Source organism: Mustelus asterias, chromosome 13 (genome assembly GCF_964213995.1).
Source record: "Mustelus asterias chromosome 13, sMusAst1.hap1.1, whole genome shotgun sequence".
In the NCBI taxonomy this organism is placed as follows: Eukaryota; Metazoa; Chordata; class Chondrichthyes; order Carcharhiniformes; family Triakidae; genus Mustelus; species Mustelus asterias.
The window spans coordinates 28,913,291-28,931,398 of NC_135813.1; the positions used below are offsets into that span (position 1 = coordinate 28,913,291).

General features: G+C 44.6%; 1 protein-coding gene across 1 annotated transcript in view; it reads left to right on the plus strand.

Moving 5' to 3' along the window:
• The window catches only part of LOC144502543 (protein Niban 2-like), a 213,804-nt gene that overhangs the window by 84,903 nt on the left and 110,793 nt on the right, over positions 1-18,108 (plus strand). The window contains exon 2 of the mRNA XM_078226621.1: positions 1,431-1,561. Coding sequence (XP_078082747.1) covers positions 1,431-1,561 — 131 coding nt within the window. The remainder of the gene's footprint in view (positions 1-1,430; positions 1,562-18,108) is intronic.

Below are 18,108 nucleotides of genomic sequence, written 5' to 3' on the forward strand. Positions count from 1 at the left end.
TCAATTCCAGCCTCGGATGACTAACAGTGTGGAGTTTGCATGTTCTCTTCGTGTCTGTGTGGGTTTCCTCCGGGTGTTCCAGTTTCCTCGCACAGTCCAAAGATACGCTGGTTAGGTGCATTGGCCATACTAAATTGATCCTAGTTTCAGGGGGATTAGCAGGGTAAATATGTGGGGTTATGGGGATAGGGCCTGGGTGGGATTATTGTTGTTGCAGGCTTGATGGGCCAAATGGCGGCCTCCTTACTGTAATTTCGGGATTCTAATGTACTTTTTAATGTTTTCATTAGCTCCTCCTGTTCCTATGAAGTTGGAACAGATTGTCAATTTGTACGCTAATTAATGCTATCATTTCCGGTAACATTTCTAATGGTTGTTAAACTTAAGTTGACTGAATCATTGGAAGGCAACATGTGGTTCAGCTTTTCTTTGTTTTTTTTATTGTATATTAGGGTTTCACATGGTTTGAAACCAATTTCAAACCTTGTCCTTTCCATCTTCATGTCAGTTTCAGCACAAGAATGCTGAATCAACAGCCCATTAAGCAGATTGCCACTCAATGGATGTCCCGGATGAGGGGAAATTGCAAAGAGGTGGATGTGGTACATGCACTGAGATTCCATTCAGACTTCCAAAGGTGGGGAGGTATCCTGTTGGGAGACAGTGACATTAACGCACCGACAAGTTGAGTACAGTTAAACTGTACAAAAGGAACTGAGAGCAATTCACTGGCTTGAACTGTGGGTGTGGAGGGGTTATTGTTCAGCATCACTTAAGTTTGCAGTCAGTCTGCAGTTTCACAACTCCATATTTTTGGTATTATGATATCAGGGACCACTTAATCCTGACACATGAACTCTAGTTGACTGTAATATATTGCTCAACAGGAATTAGCCTCACAGTTGCATCTAAAATATAGTTGTACCCCCAAATCCCATCAAGCCTAGGCTCCAATCCATACACTGCATCCAACAGTGAGCAATGCTATCTAGTTCCTCAAAGTCTGCTCCATTGCATTTTGCTTGAAGGATTGTTATCTGTGCCTCTTAATATGTCAAAATCTGCTAATGTTTTTTCCAAGAACTTTCCTGGCCCAACTCCTTCCATGTGAAAGCCACTCCATTAATAACCCATAAGCTTCAGAGGGATGGCAGTGTTCCTAACAAAGGAAAAATCTTTAAGAGAATTTTAATTTCAATAATGGTATTATGCCGTGAGTTCTTGGAGCTTTCCTGGCCAACGGAGGGTGAACTTCCCGCATAAAAGTATATTTTAATTGAGACGTTAGCTTGAAATATTTGGAAATAATGCACTTTATTTGAAACTAATGTAGACTTTTGACTTGCAGGCACTGTTCCAACATATTCGAGTAGGCAAATGGCAGTTCCGACTGGATTTGTGCTCAGTTTTGTATAATTTGTGTTTTTCAGAAAGGACTGGGAAGATTCTGGATGAGTTTTTTCAGTTCTTCGAGGAGCAATATCCATTGGCTCTCTTCAATAAGATCCGGTATGAGGTTGAAGAAAATGGCGGACCGCAGCCGCAACTACTTCAAAGAAAGGTGAGTAAAATTTTGCATCTTGCCATTCACTTGGGCACTTGTAAATTTTCAACCAGGATCAAGTCTGAAGGAAGGAGGTGAATGAGCTGTGTGCACTGAAATAGAGGAGGTAGTGATGGGAATAAAGGGACAGAAACAGTACTTGAGGATGTTGGGTATACCGGGAGGAAGCACTGTAATGTTTATTCTGATCTTTGGAAGAGAAATGGCAAATTTGTACCCAGAACAATAGTGTACGGTGATGACCTTGTCTTAACCCCTGATTTTAGATTCAGGTGGCTGAAATATGCAAAGTAAAACCAAGCTAGCATTGTAACATCTCTATCCTCCTCCTCTTATTGTCTGACAAGAGTCCAAAGGGTCATCATTGGACTCAAAGGCCAATGCTTCAATCTGCATATCATTCCTCAAGTAGTCTCCTCAGATTGGCTTTGGGTATCAGTCAGTAAGTGGTGAACAGTATGCATGAAACCTTCCTTAATGTCACATGTCCCTGGCACCTTTTTTAAACTGCTTTGGTCCATTCTTGTGTGTGTATTGAGGAACCTTTCTGGTGCTAACTACATGTGCAACTTAGTTGTCACCTTTAAGAAAAGACATGAAATATGTCCAGCTGTAGACCATACAATCCATTGAGCCTGTGCTGTAATCCCGGGGGATCACAGAGCAATTGATGCACCAAATCCATTTTTCCATTCTATCACCATGTCTCTTGGTGCCCAGAAGTGGGTCAATCATATTAATTTCTCTCATTTAATGGGGATATAATTTTTCTTTTATTTTTGGGATCTTTGTCCACCATTTTTCTTATCATTTATCCAATAAGGTTAGGTGCTGTGATTAATTTGTACTTCTTAGAGCATGCATGTTTTGAATCTGCTGATTAGCTATTATTTTTTTTAAAGAGCATTTGAAATGCAAGTGGAACTTATAGAATGATAGAATCCCTACAGTGCAGGAGGAGGCCATTCGGCCCATCGAGTCTGCACTGACCACAATCCCACCCAGCCCCTATCCCTGTAACCCCATATTTACCCTGCTAATCCCCCTGACACTAGGGTCAATTTTAGCATGGCCAATCAACCTAACCCACACACTTTGGACTTGTTGAGATGGGAAACGGCCGACATGACATGTTTGACGTAATGATGCAAGAACCGTTCAGTCAGGACCAACGTGGCTATAATCGGTTTAACTACAAGCCAAATTAAATCAAAATGGTGGAGTGTCTGCTGCATCTCGTTGTTTGGAGGGGAGGTCCTTGTATATTTGGCTGTCAGTCGTGGCTTAATTGTAACCCTTTCACCTATGGATCAGAAGGTTATGGGTTCGAGCCCCACTTCTGACACTTGATTAGCCAACCTAGGAGAAAGAAAGGAAGGAGTCCTAAATCCTGAGGTGCTATCCTTTTGGGAGGTTGGACTGAGGCCCTGCTTGCCTTCAATTCATGATGTGGAGATGCCGGCGTTGGACTGGGGTGGGCACAGTAAGAAGTCTGGCAACACTAGATTCAAGTCCAACAGGTTTATTGGGAATCACGAGCTTTTGGAGTGCTGCTCCTTCATCAGGTGAGTCACCTGATGAAGGAGCAGCGCTCCAAAAGCTCGTGATTCCAAATAAACTTGGTGTTGTGAGACTTCTTACTGTGGTCAATTCATGTCATTAAACATCCCATAATACTATGAAAAGATGAGCTGAGTTCTCCCAGTGTTCTGGCCAAGACTTGCCCTGCCAGCAGCATCACTATACCAGATAGATATTCATGCTGTGGCTCTGTCTCTGCTCTCTCTCCATTTGTCATGTACCAACGGGTAGAACATGGCAATGCCTCTGTTTCTCTGTAACATACAGATGTGCAGCATCTTTTCCACCATGCTGCTTTTTGTGGCTTCCAGAACAAGATGACACGCTCCTTCAAATAACAGCCGTGTCACTGGAATGGTATTTGTGTGGTAACTGACCTCTTTTTCACAAACCAGAGGACTGATGCTCTATTTGCTGCTTAAATGAACTGATTGTGCACCAGTGATTTTGAACAGGAAGCTGGGGGATGGGAGAGTGCATCAGTTTGTGGTAATCGCACAATGACTTCAGACCTTTTTCCCGTTAATATTTTTCAGTCACTGCTACAACTGAGTACTCCTTGCTTCCCCCCACCCCTTCCCCCAGTAAATCCCTGATACATTCTCTCTCTCTCTCTCTTTCAAAACGACTTGTTCTTTGAATAACTGTGAATCTAGTCGGCACAGTGGTTAGCGCTGCTGCCTCACAACACCAGGGACCCGGTTCGGGTCACTCTTTGTGAAGTTTGCACATTCTCCCCGTGTCTGTGTGGGTTTCCTCCGGGTGCTCTGGTTTCCTCCCACAGTTTCAAGATGTGTGGGTTAGATGGATTGGCCGTGCTAAATTGTCCCTTGGTGTCAGGGGGACTAGCTAGGGTATGTGCATGGGGTTATGGAGATAGGGCCTGGGTGGGATTGTGATCGGTGCAGACTCTGGGCCGAATAGCCACCTCCTGCACTGTAGGGATTCTGTGATGGGCTAAGGAATACTTTGGGTCATCCAGACTCGAAGCGTTGGCTCTGTTCTCTCTCCAGAGATCCTATCAGACCTGCTGCGTTTCTCCAGCATTTTCTGTTTTTGGTAAGGAATACTTTCCTGGGTTCCAGACTAACTTGGTGACAGCAGACCAATGATCTGTGCGTCCTTCTGAGGAGATCGTGGGGAAGAGAGATGGGGAGGAGAGCAGGGTTACAGATGAGTTTCATTTGCCCCCTTACCTCATTGAGGGTCAGTCGCAGTTTCAGTAGAATCATTGCTGAGTTTGATTCCTATTGTGAATTGTGCCAATTTTCAAAAAAAAGTATTGCAGTCCTGTTAAAGTGCACAAAGAAAGACTTGCATTTATATGGTGCCGTTCATGACCATAGGGCATCCCAATGAGCTTTATGTAAAGTGAAGGAGTGAAAGATTGGGTATCCCAGCCATTTTCTTGGAAAATTCAGCTCGTTAGCTCAGAACGCATAACACGATAATCTGCATGGGGCAAAAATTCCGTTAATTTATCTGGCCCTAGGAATGTCTTTTTTTAAAGATGGGGGTTAATTTGTTTTCCTGTGGCGCGTTTTACTTATCGGTGTTTGACTGGGAATGAAGATGAGCTGCTATTGAATTTTAAAAAGTAACTGGTGTGTAAACCACAAAGATATCCGGCATTTAAAAGGTCTTTATGAAGGGTTACTGTATCCAAGATACTGAATCCGAGTGAGTGGTCCTGGTTTCCCAAAGGCGGCAACAGCAGGAACAAGAGATCACCTGAAAAAACAAAGGAGGTTGTTTAGTACTCAAATAATTGAAAGTATCAGCCTCCTAACTTCTGAGGCAATCAGTTTTTGTTCTAGTGTCTTTTTGGTAACATTGCAAAGATCAGTCACTCCCCATGCTCTCGTGGGCAGATATATGACATGGGTAGCTACCCTTCCTTCCCACTCCCTCCCAACCAGAGAATAAACATGGCTTGATGATGAATGAGAGAAGGAACAGGTCAAGGTCTTTTCTGACGGGTGGAAGCTCAGTTCGAGTGTTGAGGTGATTTTTGTTCGGAATCTGTGGCACTCTGATTATTTGTGGAATTTTCTAGTGATTGACTCTCTTACCCACCCCACTCCCGTGGAATTGAACCTGGGTCCCTGGCGCTGTGAGGTAGCACTGTGCTGCCTGTTGAGGACTCATTGCTGACCACCCAACCTCTCCCTTCTTGGACCCCATGTAAGCTGATCATTTTAATGGCTCTCTCTATTTGAATGCTGTTCCCCTCCTTTTTCAGTCGGCTCTCACCCCTCTCCTCACGATAATACTTTTGGACAAACAGCTGATTGAAATTTGGACAGAGCCTTTTGGATCCTGCCATCTTGGTTATTTCTGAACTAAACCCGTGTTTCTGAGCCAACTGGAGGAGAAAGTGATGACCTTTTTAAGCATCACGTTTATCAACTGCAGCAGTAGTTTGGCCTTGGCAAGAAGATTCAGCAGTATTGGAACACAAGTTAATTCTGGAATTTTCCATTGTTTACTTGATGCTGCATGCGATTTGTTGATTATGTCATGCATAAGCAATTGGGGGATTAGTTGTGCTGGCCAGTTTGTTTTGTTGTCATGTTCTTCACCGATGTGTTAACAAATGCCCAATTATGATAGTGCTATATAAATTGTCCTCTATCTTTGAACTCTCAATTAATCATTCTAAAATAAGTAAATTAAATAGCAAACATGATGCTGCTGTTCATGATTCAACCAGTAGGGTGAATGTTTTAAGATGCAAGGCAGTGGTTCCCAAACTTTTTTCACTGGGCCGCACTTTCAGAATAAAAATTTGCTCGCGCCACACCAAATTTTTTATTGATAAGAAATACATTCAAAAACAAACAAGAAACAACTCCTAGCAGTGCTTGATTCACAACATAGAACACAACTATTTTATAATATGATCATGGGACATCGTCCTCAGCATCACTTGATGCTCTTGCTCTCACTTTGGAAAAATATCTATCCATGTTTCTTTGTCCTTGAATCTTCCCGCCACACTTGCCATCCTCTCACGCCGCACCCTTTGGGAACCACTGATGTAAGGGATGGTGCTGCCTAGACGTAGCAACACTAGCAAATTTCTGCTCCCCGGACCTAGAATACCTGATGCTAAAATGTCGCCCCGACTATCTCCTGCGGGAGTTCACATCCGTTATCCTGACGGCAGTTTACATCCCACCCCATGCAGACATGAAGATCGCGCTGGATGAAATATACACCACTACAAATGGCTTTGAGACTAAACATCCAGAGGCCTTGTTCATCGTGGGCGAGGATCTTGATCAGGCCAAGCTCAAGAGCATACTACCAAGTTACCACCAACACGTCTCCTGTTCCACCAGAGGCCCAAACATTCTGGACCACTGCTACACCAATGTCAAACATGCTCTATCACCCGTCCACACTTTGGCAAATCAGACCACAAGACTGTGCTCCTGTTCCCGGCTTACAAGCAGAGACTGAAGCGGGAGTATCCATCAAAGAAAGTCGAGCAATGTTGGTCTGAGGAATCGGATGATCTCCTACGGGACTGCTTGGAGTTAATGAACGAGTGCACCACTGCAGTAACTGACTTCATTGGTAAGTGTGTAGAAGACTGTGTGCCAAAGAAGCAAATTGCATGTTTCTCAGCCGGAATCCATGGATGAACAGGGATATCCACTGCTTGATTAAGTCCAGGTCTGAGGCGTTCAAGCCAGGCGACACTGACCTATACAAGAAAGTCAGATATGATCTAAGGAGATCCATTAAAGATGCCAAAAGACAGTACCGACCAAGCTAGAGTCCCAGACTAGCCCCACAGACCCCCGCCGACTATGGCAAGGTCTGCAAGACCTAACAGGCTACAAGATGAAGGCATGTAAAATTGCCAGCTCCAACGCACCCCTCCCTGATGAGATCAATGCTTTCTACGCCCGTTTTGAGCAAGAGGTCAGTGAGAGCATGTCCTCCACCCTGGAAGGCCTAGATGAATCTGTATCTGAAGTAGTCACTGCAGATGTCAAAGCAGCTTTTTCAAAGGTCCACCCACGGAAAGCGACTGGCCTGGATGGTGTACCTGGACATGCACTCAGATCCTGTGCAGATCAGCTGGCGGGGGTATTTGCAGACATCTTCATCCTTTCTTTACACCAATCTGAGGTCCCTATCTGTTTCAAGAAGACAACCACTATCCCAGTACCAAGAAAAGCCAAGCAACATGCCTTAATGACTATCGTCTGGTGGCTCTGGCATCCATCATTAAAGTGATTCAAAATACTGGTCATGGCACAAATCGATTCCAGCCTCCTGGACTGCCAGGATCCACTACAGTTCGCCTATCGCCGCAACAGGTCACCAGCAGACGCCATCTCCCTGGCCCTGCACTCAACCCTGGAACACCTAGATAACAAAGATACCTATTTCATACTCCTATTTATTGACTACAGCTCAGCCTTCAACACCATTATTCCTACAAAACTGATCTCCAAACTCCATGGCCTGGGCCTCGGCTCCTCCCTCTGCGACTGGATCCTGAACTTCGAACCCACAGACCGCAATCAGTAAGGATAGGCAACAGCACTGGTGCCCCACAGACTGTGTCCTCAGTCCCCTGCTATACTCCTTGTACGCCTATGACTATGTGCCAAATTCCACATCAACTCGATTTTCAAGTTTGCTGACAACAACACCGTAGTGGGTTGGATCTCAAACAATGACGAGACAGAGTACGGGAATGAGATAGAGACTCTGGTGCCAAAAGAGAAAATGCTGGAAAATCTCAGCAGGTCTGGCAGCATCTGGAAGGAGAGAAATGAGCTGACGTTTCGAGTCTAGATGACCCTTTGTACTGGGTCAACAGAATAGAAGATCATAGAATCCCTACAGTGCAGAAGGAGGCCATTCAGCCCATAGAGCCTGCACCACCACCAATCCCACCCAGTCCCTATCCCTGTAACCCCACATATTTGCCCTAGCTAGTCCCTCTGATACTAAGGGGCAATTTTAGCATGGCCAATCCACCTAACCCACACACCTTTGGACTGGGAGGAAATCAGAACACCCAGAGGAAACCCACGCAGACACGGGGAGAATGTGCAAACTCCACACAGACAGTAACCTGAGACCGGAATCGAACCCGGGTCCCTGGAGCTGTGAGGCAGCAGTGCTAACCACTGTACCACCCTTAATGTCTTAATTCCGACCAGCATTTTTTGTTTTGAAAGCAGATTAATATTTGTTTGGGCCTTTTGATGAAGTGTCAATGATAACATAGAAATATTTTCTAAGAAGCAGATTCCTTTGTTGATGTTGTGTAGCACTAGCAGCTCCTGAAGCAAGAGATTGATGTTTTTCTGGATCTGGAAGAAGATTCATTATGTTGTACCAAGCTGTTCCAGGAACTGTTGAGCCTGTCCTTTCCTGAATGAGATCTGTTGCCACTGACTCCCTTTCATGGAGTGTTGATTATTGTTTGCCTTCAAAGAGCTAATCCATCTGATAAGAGTGTTAGTGGGCAAACAAACAGCATTGGAAGTCACGAAAGTTAAGCCTGGCAAGCAGCAGTGTTTTCAACACTGTGTAAACTGCATTTTGTTTGAGCTTGCTCCCATTTTATTATTTATTATTAGGCTTGCATTAACACTAACGAAGTTACTGTGAAAATCCCCTAGTCGCCACACTCTGATGCCTGTTCGGGTACACTGAGGGAGAATTTAGCATGGCCAATGCACCTAACCAGCACGCCTTTCAGACTGTGTGGGAGGAAACCCACACAGACATGGGGAGAACATGCAGACTCTGCACAGTGACCCAGGTCCCTGGCACTGAGAGGCAGCAGTGCTAACCACTGTGCCACCGTGCACAGGCTGAAAAACAAATCCATCCTTGATGTTTGTGATTGGAGTCAGCCAAAGCAGGATCGATGTTATTTCTAAATGTTCTCGATGCAGTTCACTGGCCTACAGAACCAAAAAATTGAATGAAGCTTTTGAATGCCATGCTTGTTCTCCTTGTGAAGGAGACTTGTATAATTTGCTCATGTCTGTGTATTTGCTTGACACACTGTCGTATTGTGTTCTCATCATGACTGGTACTGAGTTAGGCAGTTTCTCTAGATCTGCGGTGTACAACAGTATGTATTGCAACCTCAATGATTAGATGCTGTTTGTTTGAAGAGGATCTATGACCCTTTATTATGTAGCCATGATGATGAGTTGTTTGGGTTCAGATCCTTATGTAAAAGGTAACTGCCTTGTTTTTCTGTTTTCCCCACTGAATAGCATTCATGTGTTTGCATTCATGGTAGTCCAATGACATGTTTGGTTAGTTTTGGGTATGGTTGCCATCTTGCAGTAAGTATTTGATCAGGGTTCCCCCGTACCCTTGGATGCTCAGGGTCTTGCGAGAGAAGAACAATTCTGGCTTGGTATATATTCATTCCAGTTAATCGAGTATGTTTCACATGCCCTTCTGGTCCACATTTGTTCATCTGTAGAATTAACACTGCAGCTGCTGTTCCCTACATGGGGAGAGGAGGGTAGGTTTAACATTTCACACTATGTTCTATAAAATTGTGCAGTTGAAGTTTAGGGTGATATAAGGAACTCGTGACTTCAAACTGCATTCTACCATTTCACTGAAGAGCTAATTGCTCTATTTACATAATCTAGTTCTTTTTATTTGTTCACAGGATGTGGGCATGGCTGACTGGGCCAGCATTGCCCCATCCCTGAGGGCAATTATAGAATCCCTATAGTACAGAAAGAGGCCATTCAGTCCATCGAGTCTGCACTGACTGCCGTCCCATCCAGGCTTTATTCCCGTGACCCCTCGTATTTACCCTGCTAGTCCCCTGACGCTAAGTGGCAATTTATCATGCCTAATCAACCTAACCTGCACATTTTTGGACCATGGGAGGAAACTGGAGCACCCGGAGGAAACCCACGCAGACACGGGGAGAATGTGCAAACTCAACACAGACGGTGAACCGGGGTCCCTGGCACTGAGAGGCAGCAGTGCTAACCGCTGTGTCACTCTGCTGCCCAAATTAAGAGTCGATCTGGAGTTGCATGTAGGGCACACCAGGTAAGGATGACAGATATCCATTAGTGAATCAGATGGGTTTTTATGACCGTTTAATGATCATCATTAGACTTCTAATTCCAGATTTTTATTGAATTCAGATTTCACCATCTGCTATAGTGGAATTTGAACCCAGGTCCCCAGAGCATTGCCCTGGGTCTCTAGATTACTGGTCCAGCAACAGTGCCACTACAGCACTGCCTTACCTGGTATAAAATGGAGCTAGAATAAAGGACTGATACACGGCCAGAATAGGAAATGTGGATAAAAAGCCCTGAAAAACAGCCATTTTGTATCAGCTGACCTCCTAATATGCTGAATGTCCACCATAACTTTGTTCCATTCTGTTGTTGAACTGACGGCATCTTTCGAGAAGAGGCAAGGACTCGGGATGATCTATAAGATCATGTGGGTAGTGGTTGATCCTATCCCATTTTGCATGCCTCTGTTCTGCTTGTTAATATTCTCATTTTTAACAAAAACAGGATTCCTGGTTATCTTAATCTACCCTTCAATAAACTTGTTCTGTCATTTAATGTTCTTTCCACCAACTAATAATGTGGTGCCTCAACAAGGTTTCCCCCCCACCCCCCAAGACTGCACCCCCCCCCACCCTCCAAATTCATTCCCATTTTGGGTTTCTTGTCATTCTTCCACCCTGCCAAATGCCAACTGCGCCCGTCTGGCACATGGTTGGTCAACTGCAATTGGCATTACACCTGGTCTATAATCTCTTAATGCCCACACCCTCCTGCATGGTGAGTGTCTGTGTCTATGATTCTGATCTGTTTTTCTCTCCAGTACCAGTCAGGAGTTTCAAGTTCCGCGCTCCTGCATCTGCAAGTTTCTCTCCTTCACCTATTTCCTTATGTGGACCTTTCTCAGGCTTTTCACAATCCTGCATGCTCTTGTTTTCCAAACTGGTCCTTTGTTACATCTGTTTCCTGCTTTTCTATTAAGCATTTTGCACGTCTTTCCTGCTTCCTAGTTTTGTGCCACTCGAGGTTTTGTGGTCTTCAGTGCAGTGCATATTGGCACCCCATTCGCCACCACCATTGCACAGTGGCAGCAGTTTGTACCATCCACAAAATGCACTGCAGCGACTCGCCACAGCACCTTCCAAACCCACGTAAAAGGACGAGGGCACGGTGGCACAGTGGTTAGCACTGCTGCATCACAGCGCCAGGGACCTGGGTTCCATTCCTGGCTTGGGTCACTGTCTGTGTGGAGTTTGCACATTCTCCCTGTGTCTGCATGGTTTTCCAAAGATGTGCGGGTTAGGTGGTTTAGCCATGCTAAATTGCCCCTTAGTGTCAGGGGCACTAGCTCGAGTAAATGCATGGAGTTATAGGGATAGGGCCTGGGTGGGATTGTGGTTAGTGCAGACTTGATGGGCTGACCACCTCCTGCACTGTAGGAATTCTAAGACAGCAGATACATGGGAACACCATCTGCAAGTTCTCCAAGTTGCTGGCCATTCTGACTTGGAACTATATTGTCATTCCTTCACTGTCACTGGATCAAAATCCTGGAATTCCCTCCCTGACAGCATTGCGGGTATACCAACACCCTATGGACTGCAATGGTTTGAGAGGGTGGTTTGCCACCACCTTCTCGGGCAATAAATGCTGGCCTAGGCAACCGTGCCCATTTCCATGAAAGATTGAAAAGTGCTGCACTGTCAGAGAAACTTTTTCTTTTTGTTGAAAGTTTCAGTTCAACTTCTCCAAGTTGTAATAGATCCAGCGCTTATTTGCAAGGGAGTGCAGAAATTCATCTGATATCTTGTTCAATATTCATTCCTCAACATTGACTGGATCATCTTTATATTGCTGTTTGTGGGAATTGCTGTGGTTGCCACCTTTTTTTTACATACTTTTCCAATTCAATCAAATCAAATCCAATTCAGAGTCTCAACAAGTTGAGACATTTCAGATCCAGGCTGACAAGACAGGGTGAGTGACCAAATCACCCTGTCCTGGGCCTGATCTACATGAGCCAAGCTGATTGGAGAAGGGGGAGGTTCCTCCTCCAAGACTTGAGCTTATTTGCATCTTAGCCAAAAGGCCGAGATGCCGCTTTAAAAAATTGCTTCATATGAAACATATGAAGCTTCAGTGTAACCTAATGACCTCAACCAAGTGCGGCCGACCATGGGCTGCCGACCATACTACACTTGATCTTAGCCAAAAGGCTGTGGTTGCCACCTTTTCTAAACTTCAAAAGTTGGAGCATCTTGAGTTTAAAGGTACTTTCTGAATGCCTGTTCATTCTTCCAGCCTGTGAACTCCCTCTTTCTGGTTAGCATGGCCAATGCACCTAACCAGCACATCTTTCAGACTGTAGGAGGAAACCCAATCAGACACTGGGAGAATGTCTGTGCGGACTCTGCACAATGACCCAAGCCAGGAATCAAACCCGGGCCCCTGACACTGTGAAGCAGCAGTTCTAACCACTGCCGCCGTGCCGCCCTTAATACTGAAATCTGAATCATTCTGATATCCGAACATTAGGAAATGTTTCTGCCCAGGGTTGAACCGGGGACCTTTCACATGTGAGGCGAGTGTGATAACCACTGCACCACAGAAACACTGCACTCAAATTTGCTTGTTTCGCATTTCCAGCACTTATTTTTAGTTTTCTCCATGCAATGGTGTTGATTTGGAAATTTAGGCCTCCATTAAAGTGTCAGAATATCATTCTCTCCACTAGGACCTGATGGATACTGAGCTATTAGGCATGCAAATAATAGTTAAGGTTGTGCCTTCCTTGCATTTACTTCTCGTCCAATCCTCTCCTACCACGTGTTGATCTTTTAGGTGGCTCCGTAGGATACAAAAATAATATTGGCTCTACTTGTGTTTAAATTCTGGTCTTCACTCATAGCTTTCATGTCTACAAATTTTATTCTGGCTCCACATCTGTGCCTTAAACTCATAATTTAGCTTCCATTTCATTACCCGTTAGAATATTACATCTAGTATCTAATTCATCAGAAGGTGTTATTCATGAATCTTCTGAATCACACGAAAAACACCATGTGAGATGGCCAATTGAATCAGACTGTAATGTTGAGGCGTATTTCCTCTTCCCCTGGTTGTTCCACAATTACCAGTTGCCACTTCCCCACCTCTTCGTAGAATTATGGCAGGAACAGGGTGATTGATATGTGGGCCAATCTAATGAGCAGGGCGATTACAGTTCTTGAAGCTGAGTTTCCCACGCCTGCTGTGTTTGAAATGCCAGTTTACTCTTGCTCTTAGAAATCACAGAATCCCTACAATGCAGCAGAGCCTATTCAGCCTGACGAGTCTGCACTGACTTCCTGACAGACTCTCTCAGAATGTCATACCCAGGTCCTCTTCCCCTGCCCCTATCCCTGTAACCCCACACATTTACCATGGCCAATCCATCTCACCTACACATCTTTGGATTGTGGGAGGAAACCCACGCAGAGGTTGAGCCAAAAGTGAGAATGCTGGAAAATCTCAGCAGGTCTGGCAGCATCTGTAAGGAGAGAAAAGAGCTGACGTTTCGAGTCCAGATGACCCTTTGTCAAAACTAAAAGGCATAGAAAGTGGGAGGTATTTATACTGCAGGGTGAGGGAATGAAAGATGAGTCATAGCCAGAAGAACAAGGGGATAGGCTGCTAATGGCTGTCCGTAGAGAGAATGAAGGGTGTGAATGGCCGGGGGGGGGGGGGGGGGGGGGGGGGAGGGAAAGAGAGGTACAATTGAGAAAAAGGCGGGATAAAAGAGTGGGGGGAATAAAAATTAAGAAAGACAAAAATAGAAGGTAAACAGTTAAAAATTAAATAAAATGAAAACAAGGGGTTGAGGGTGGGGTAGAGCTAATCATCTGAAGTTGTTGAATTTGATGTAACATGTCCTTGTGAAAATGTGTAAACTCCACACAATCATTCAAGACTGGAATTGAACCCGGGTCCCTGTCGCTGCAAGGCAGCAGTGCTAAACACTCTGCCACCGTGCCGCTTCAAATATTTCGATGTGAAAATCAAATGTATCTGCCTTGCTGAGTCTAAATTTCCTCAGCTCTGTGATTCTGTTTGATACAATGGCAGTGATTGTATTTTAGCCGATTACGGTCCAATGCACTCTTGTCAGTCGTTTGTCCAATCTCTTGATCTTCTGTTTGTTGGGTATCTCACTTAAGGTGGCTAACTACAGGCTCAGCTTAATGTGATATGTAGGTATTTATCTCCAGAACAGCAAACTCCTGGTGATACAGATCTCTGGTATTTCTGATACGATTTGTTAGTCGTAGCCCAGAGCAGAGACTGTTTCAAGTTCCTAAAATTTGGTTTCGTATTTAATATTTCGTACTATATTTAAAGCAGTGCTGCATCCGCCAACATTGATTTTCCAAAGTAATAAGATTTCAGCCTTGCTGTTGAGTGAAGGGATGTGGGTGACCCAAAACTAAGATGATATCATAAGAACATAAGAACATAAGAAATAGGAGCAGGAGTAGGCCATCTGGCCCTTCGAGCCTGCCCCGCCATTCAACAAGATCATGGCTGATCTGAAGCGAATCAGTTCCACTTGCCCGCCTGCTCCCCATAACCCCTAATTCCCTTATCGATCAGAAAACTATCTACCCGTGATTTAAACATATTCAACGAGGAAGCCTCCACCACTTGAATGGGCAGAGAATTCCAGAGATTCACTACCCTCTGAGAGAAGAAGTTCCCCCTCAACTCTGTTCTGAACTGGCCCCCCCTTATTTTGAGGCTGTGCCCTCTAGTTCTGGTTTCCCTTCTAAGTGGAAAGAATCTCTCCACCTCTACCCTATCCAGTCCCTTCATTATCTTGTATGTCTCTATAATATCACGTGATCCACATTTTGCATAATGTCATCTTTTCACCACTCCTCCAATATAGTTCAATACTGTAGTTGCCCATTGATTCCTAAAGGATAAACTTAGTGTACATCAAGGGCAACTAAGGATGGACAATAATGCTAGCCTTACCAGTAACCCCCAGATCCTAAAGATTAATGTAAAACAAATATGGTAAGGGATATCTGCGTCTAATGGATCTTTGATGCCAGTAAAGGAATAATTATGGCTAAAGCATTTTGTGTAGAATCTCTCCCCTTCTCCAACTTGACATTAACAAGGCTGAAAGCATCATATTTGGCTCCCAACAAAATCTCTAAACATGAAAGTTCTGCTTGAATCCAATCCCTGACTATTCATTCAGGTTGAAAAATATACACACCCTTAGCATCTTAGCATCTGAGCTTCCAATTCCATGTCCTGTCTCTCATAGGAAGGAACTTTTCCATTGATAGAGGGATCATTAAATCTCCTACTAACCACCTTAAATCTCTGCCCCCTCGTTAGAGGGAATTTGAGGAAAAACATTTTCACCCACCCAGAGGGTGGTGGGAATCTGGAACTCCCTCTCTTCAAAGGGTGTTAGAGGCAGGAACCCTAAACATTTAGCTGAGCACTTGAAATGCCATAGCACAAGGCTATGGACCAACTGCTGGAAAATGGGATTATAACAGAGATGCTTGATGGCTGGCACAGACACGATGGGCCAAAGGGCCTCTTTCTGTGCTGTAAAACACTCTGGGTGGGATTTTATGGCGCCTCTTGTCCCAAAACTGCAAAATCCCGCCCAAGGTCAATGGACCATTCCATGGCCCACCCCCCCTCTCCGGCTCTGATTCCCGTGGCGGGCTAGACGGTAAAATTCTGACCTATGACTGACTCTCTGGTGAAGTAGTTCTCAGTTGGCAGGACCCCAGGTAATTTACACTGCTACAAGTCTGAGATGCAGTTGGAGATCTGCCAGCTCCAAGCCTGTTTTACCTTGCTTGGCTCCAGCCTGGCTGAATCCTGAAGTCCTCTGCTTTGGTGTATGCCTGCGTATATGCATGCACTGTAATGTATTCCAAAAGCTGAAAATGTAAATGTTGAAAGCAGGAACAAGAGAGTCCCTACTCTCTGGACAGTTGAAATTTAGGAAGGATTCTCTAAAGTGCCAACATGTTCCCTGGTCATCTCTCAGACCAGTTAAGACATTGGACTGGATTTATACTCCTACATTGTGTCAAACTGAAGCATTACAAGTTTGTCCCCGTGCGATGAATTGCTCTGCCTCATATCGGGCTCAATATGGTCTTGTCAATGCGTCCCTTTTATGGATTTGTGCTGTACTTTTAAATCAATTATGCATTCTTCATCTTGAGGCTTTGGAAGGTAATCTGAAAAGATGCTTTCTTCTCAGACTACAGTGGAAGCTCAGTATTGCCATCAACTTGCCTTAGCCTTGCTCCATATAAAGTTACATTCAGAGTAGCTGAAACCTTGAGGATTCATCAGTTTGCAAGAACTTTATTTCATTGATTATATTGTCACGTATGCTCCATATCAGAAATAAAAGCCAAGCTTATTGGAAATGGGCAGATAAGGCTGGATCTGCGGAGAAGAGCGCAAGTTAGTTCCAGTCAATGCCTTTTTATCCCAACTGTTGATAAAGACCCTTTAGAAAGAGCAAAGGATTAAACGGGTGAAGAATCCATCAATACACAAATCATAGAATCCCTACAGTGCAGAAGGAGGCACATTTGGCCCATCAAACCTGCACCGACGACAATCCCACCCAGGCCCTATCCCCGTAACCCCATGTATTTACCCTGTAATCCCCCTAACCTACATACCTTGGGCACTAAGGGACAATTGAGCATGGCCAATCAACCTAACCTGCACATCTTTGGACTGTGGGAGGAAACCCATGCAGACATGGGGAGAATGTGCAACTCCACGCAGACAGTCGCCTGAGGCCGGAATTGAACTCTCGTCCCTGGCACTGTGACACCACTGTGCCACCATGATGTGCGGAACTTTAAAAATGGGTATTTGGAAATGAGATTTTGGGTCAATTGTTTTCACATGCTATGCATTGAATTCCGTAAAAAGAAATGCTTTCCCGATATTCGTGTTCCAAACAAAATGAGTACGGTACTCAATGTCGTGTTGGTAAAAGCTTTAGCAAGGAATGCAAGCTTGTCTCTCTAACTGCCATCATTGTCATTCCTGCCCTGGATGTGTCTAGATTAAAAATGACAGAGTAACTGATTTGATTGAACGTAAATAGGAGTTGGGGTAGACCATTTGGCCAATTTAAGGCACTTCTGCCATCAAACAAAATCCTCTACCTCCACCTTCTCACACTATGCCCCTCCTCACCCCAATATCCCATCATTTCATTAGTACCCAAAACTCCATTGTCCATTGCCTTGACTATACTCAATGACTGCACATCCACAGTGATCTGAGCTGGAGAATTCCAAAGATTCACACCATTTGAGTAAAGCAATTTCTCTTCTTCTGAGTTCTAAATGATTGACCTCTCGGAGAAGGCTCACTGAGGTTTGTTGCTCTATATGGCATATGCATTAATCTTTGTTAATGTAAGGCATTAAGGTGAGAAATTAATTCAAGTAGCACGGTCTGTTGTGTCTTGAAGCACCTCACAGACTTGCCCTGATTTAGTAAGGCAGACAGCTTATTGGGCCTCTACCGAGCACCCCAATGGCATTTTTTTTCAACAATACGTTTGTCTGTTTTGGAGGCACTAGAAATGGTAAGCGAGACTGTATGTATGTCTCTCCTCGAGAACAATTAAAAATTGACACCTTTAAAAGGGAATTGTTAACATCTGTTGAACAGTGAGATTTAAGAGTTAGACACTAACATCGCTGATTTTATTTGGGATGGCGCAGTGGTTAGCACTGCTGCCTCACAGCACCAGGGACCCGGGTTTGATTCCCAGCTTGGGTCACTGCCTGTGAGGAGTCTGCACGTTCTCCATGTCTGCATGGGTTTCCTCCGGGTGCTCTGGTTTCCTCCCAACGTCCAAAGATG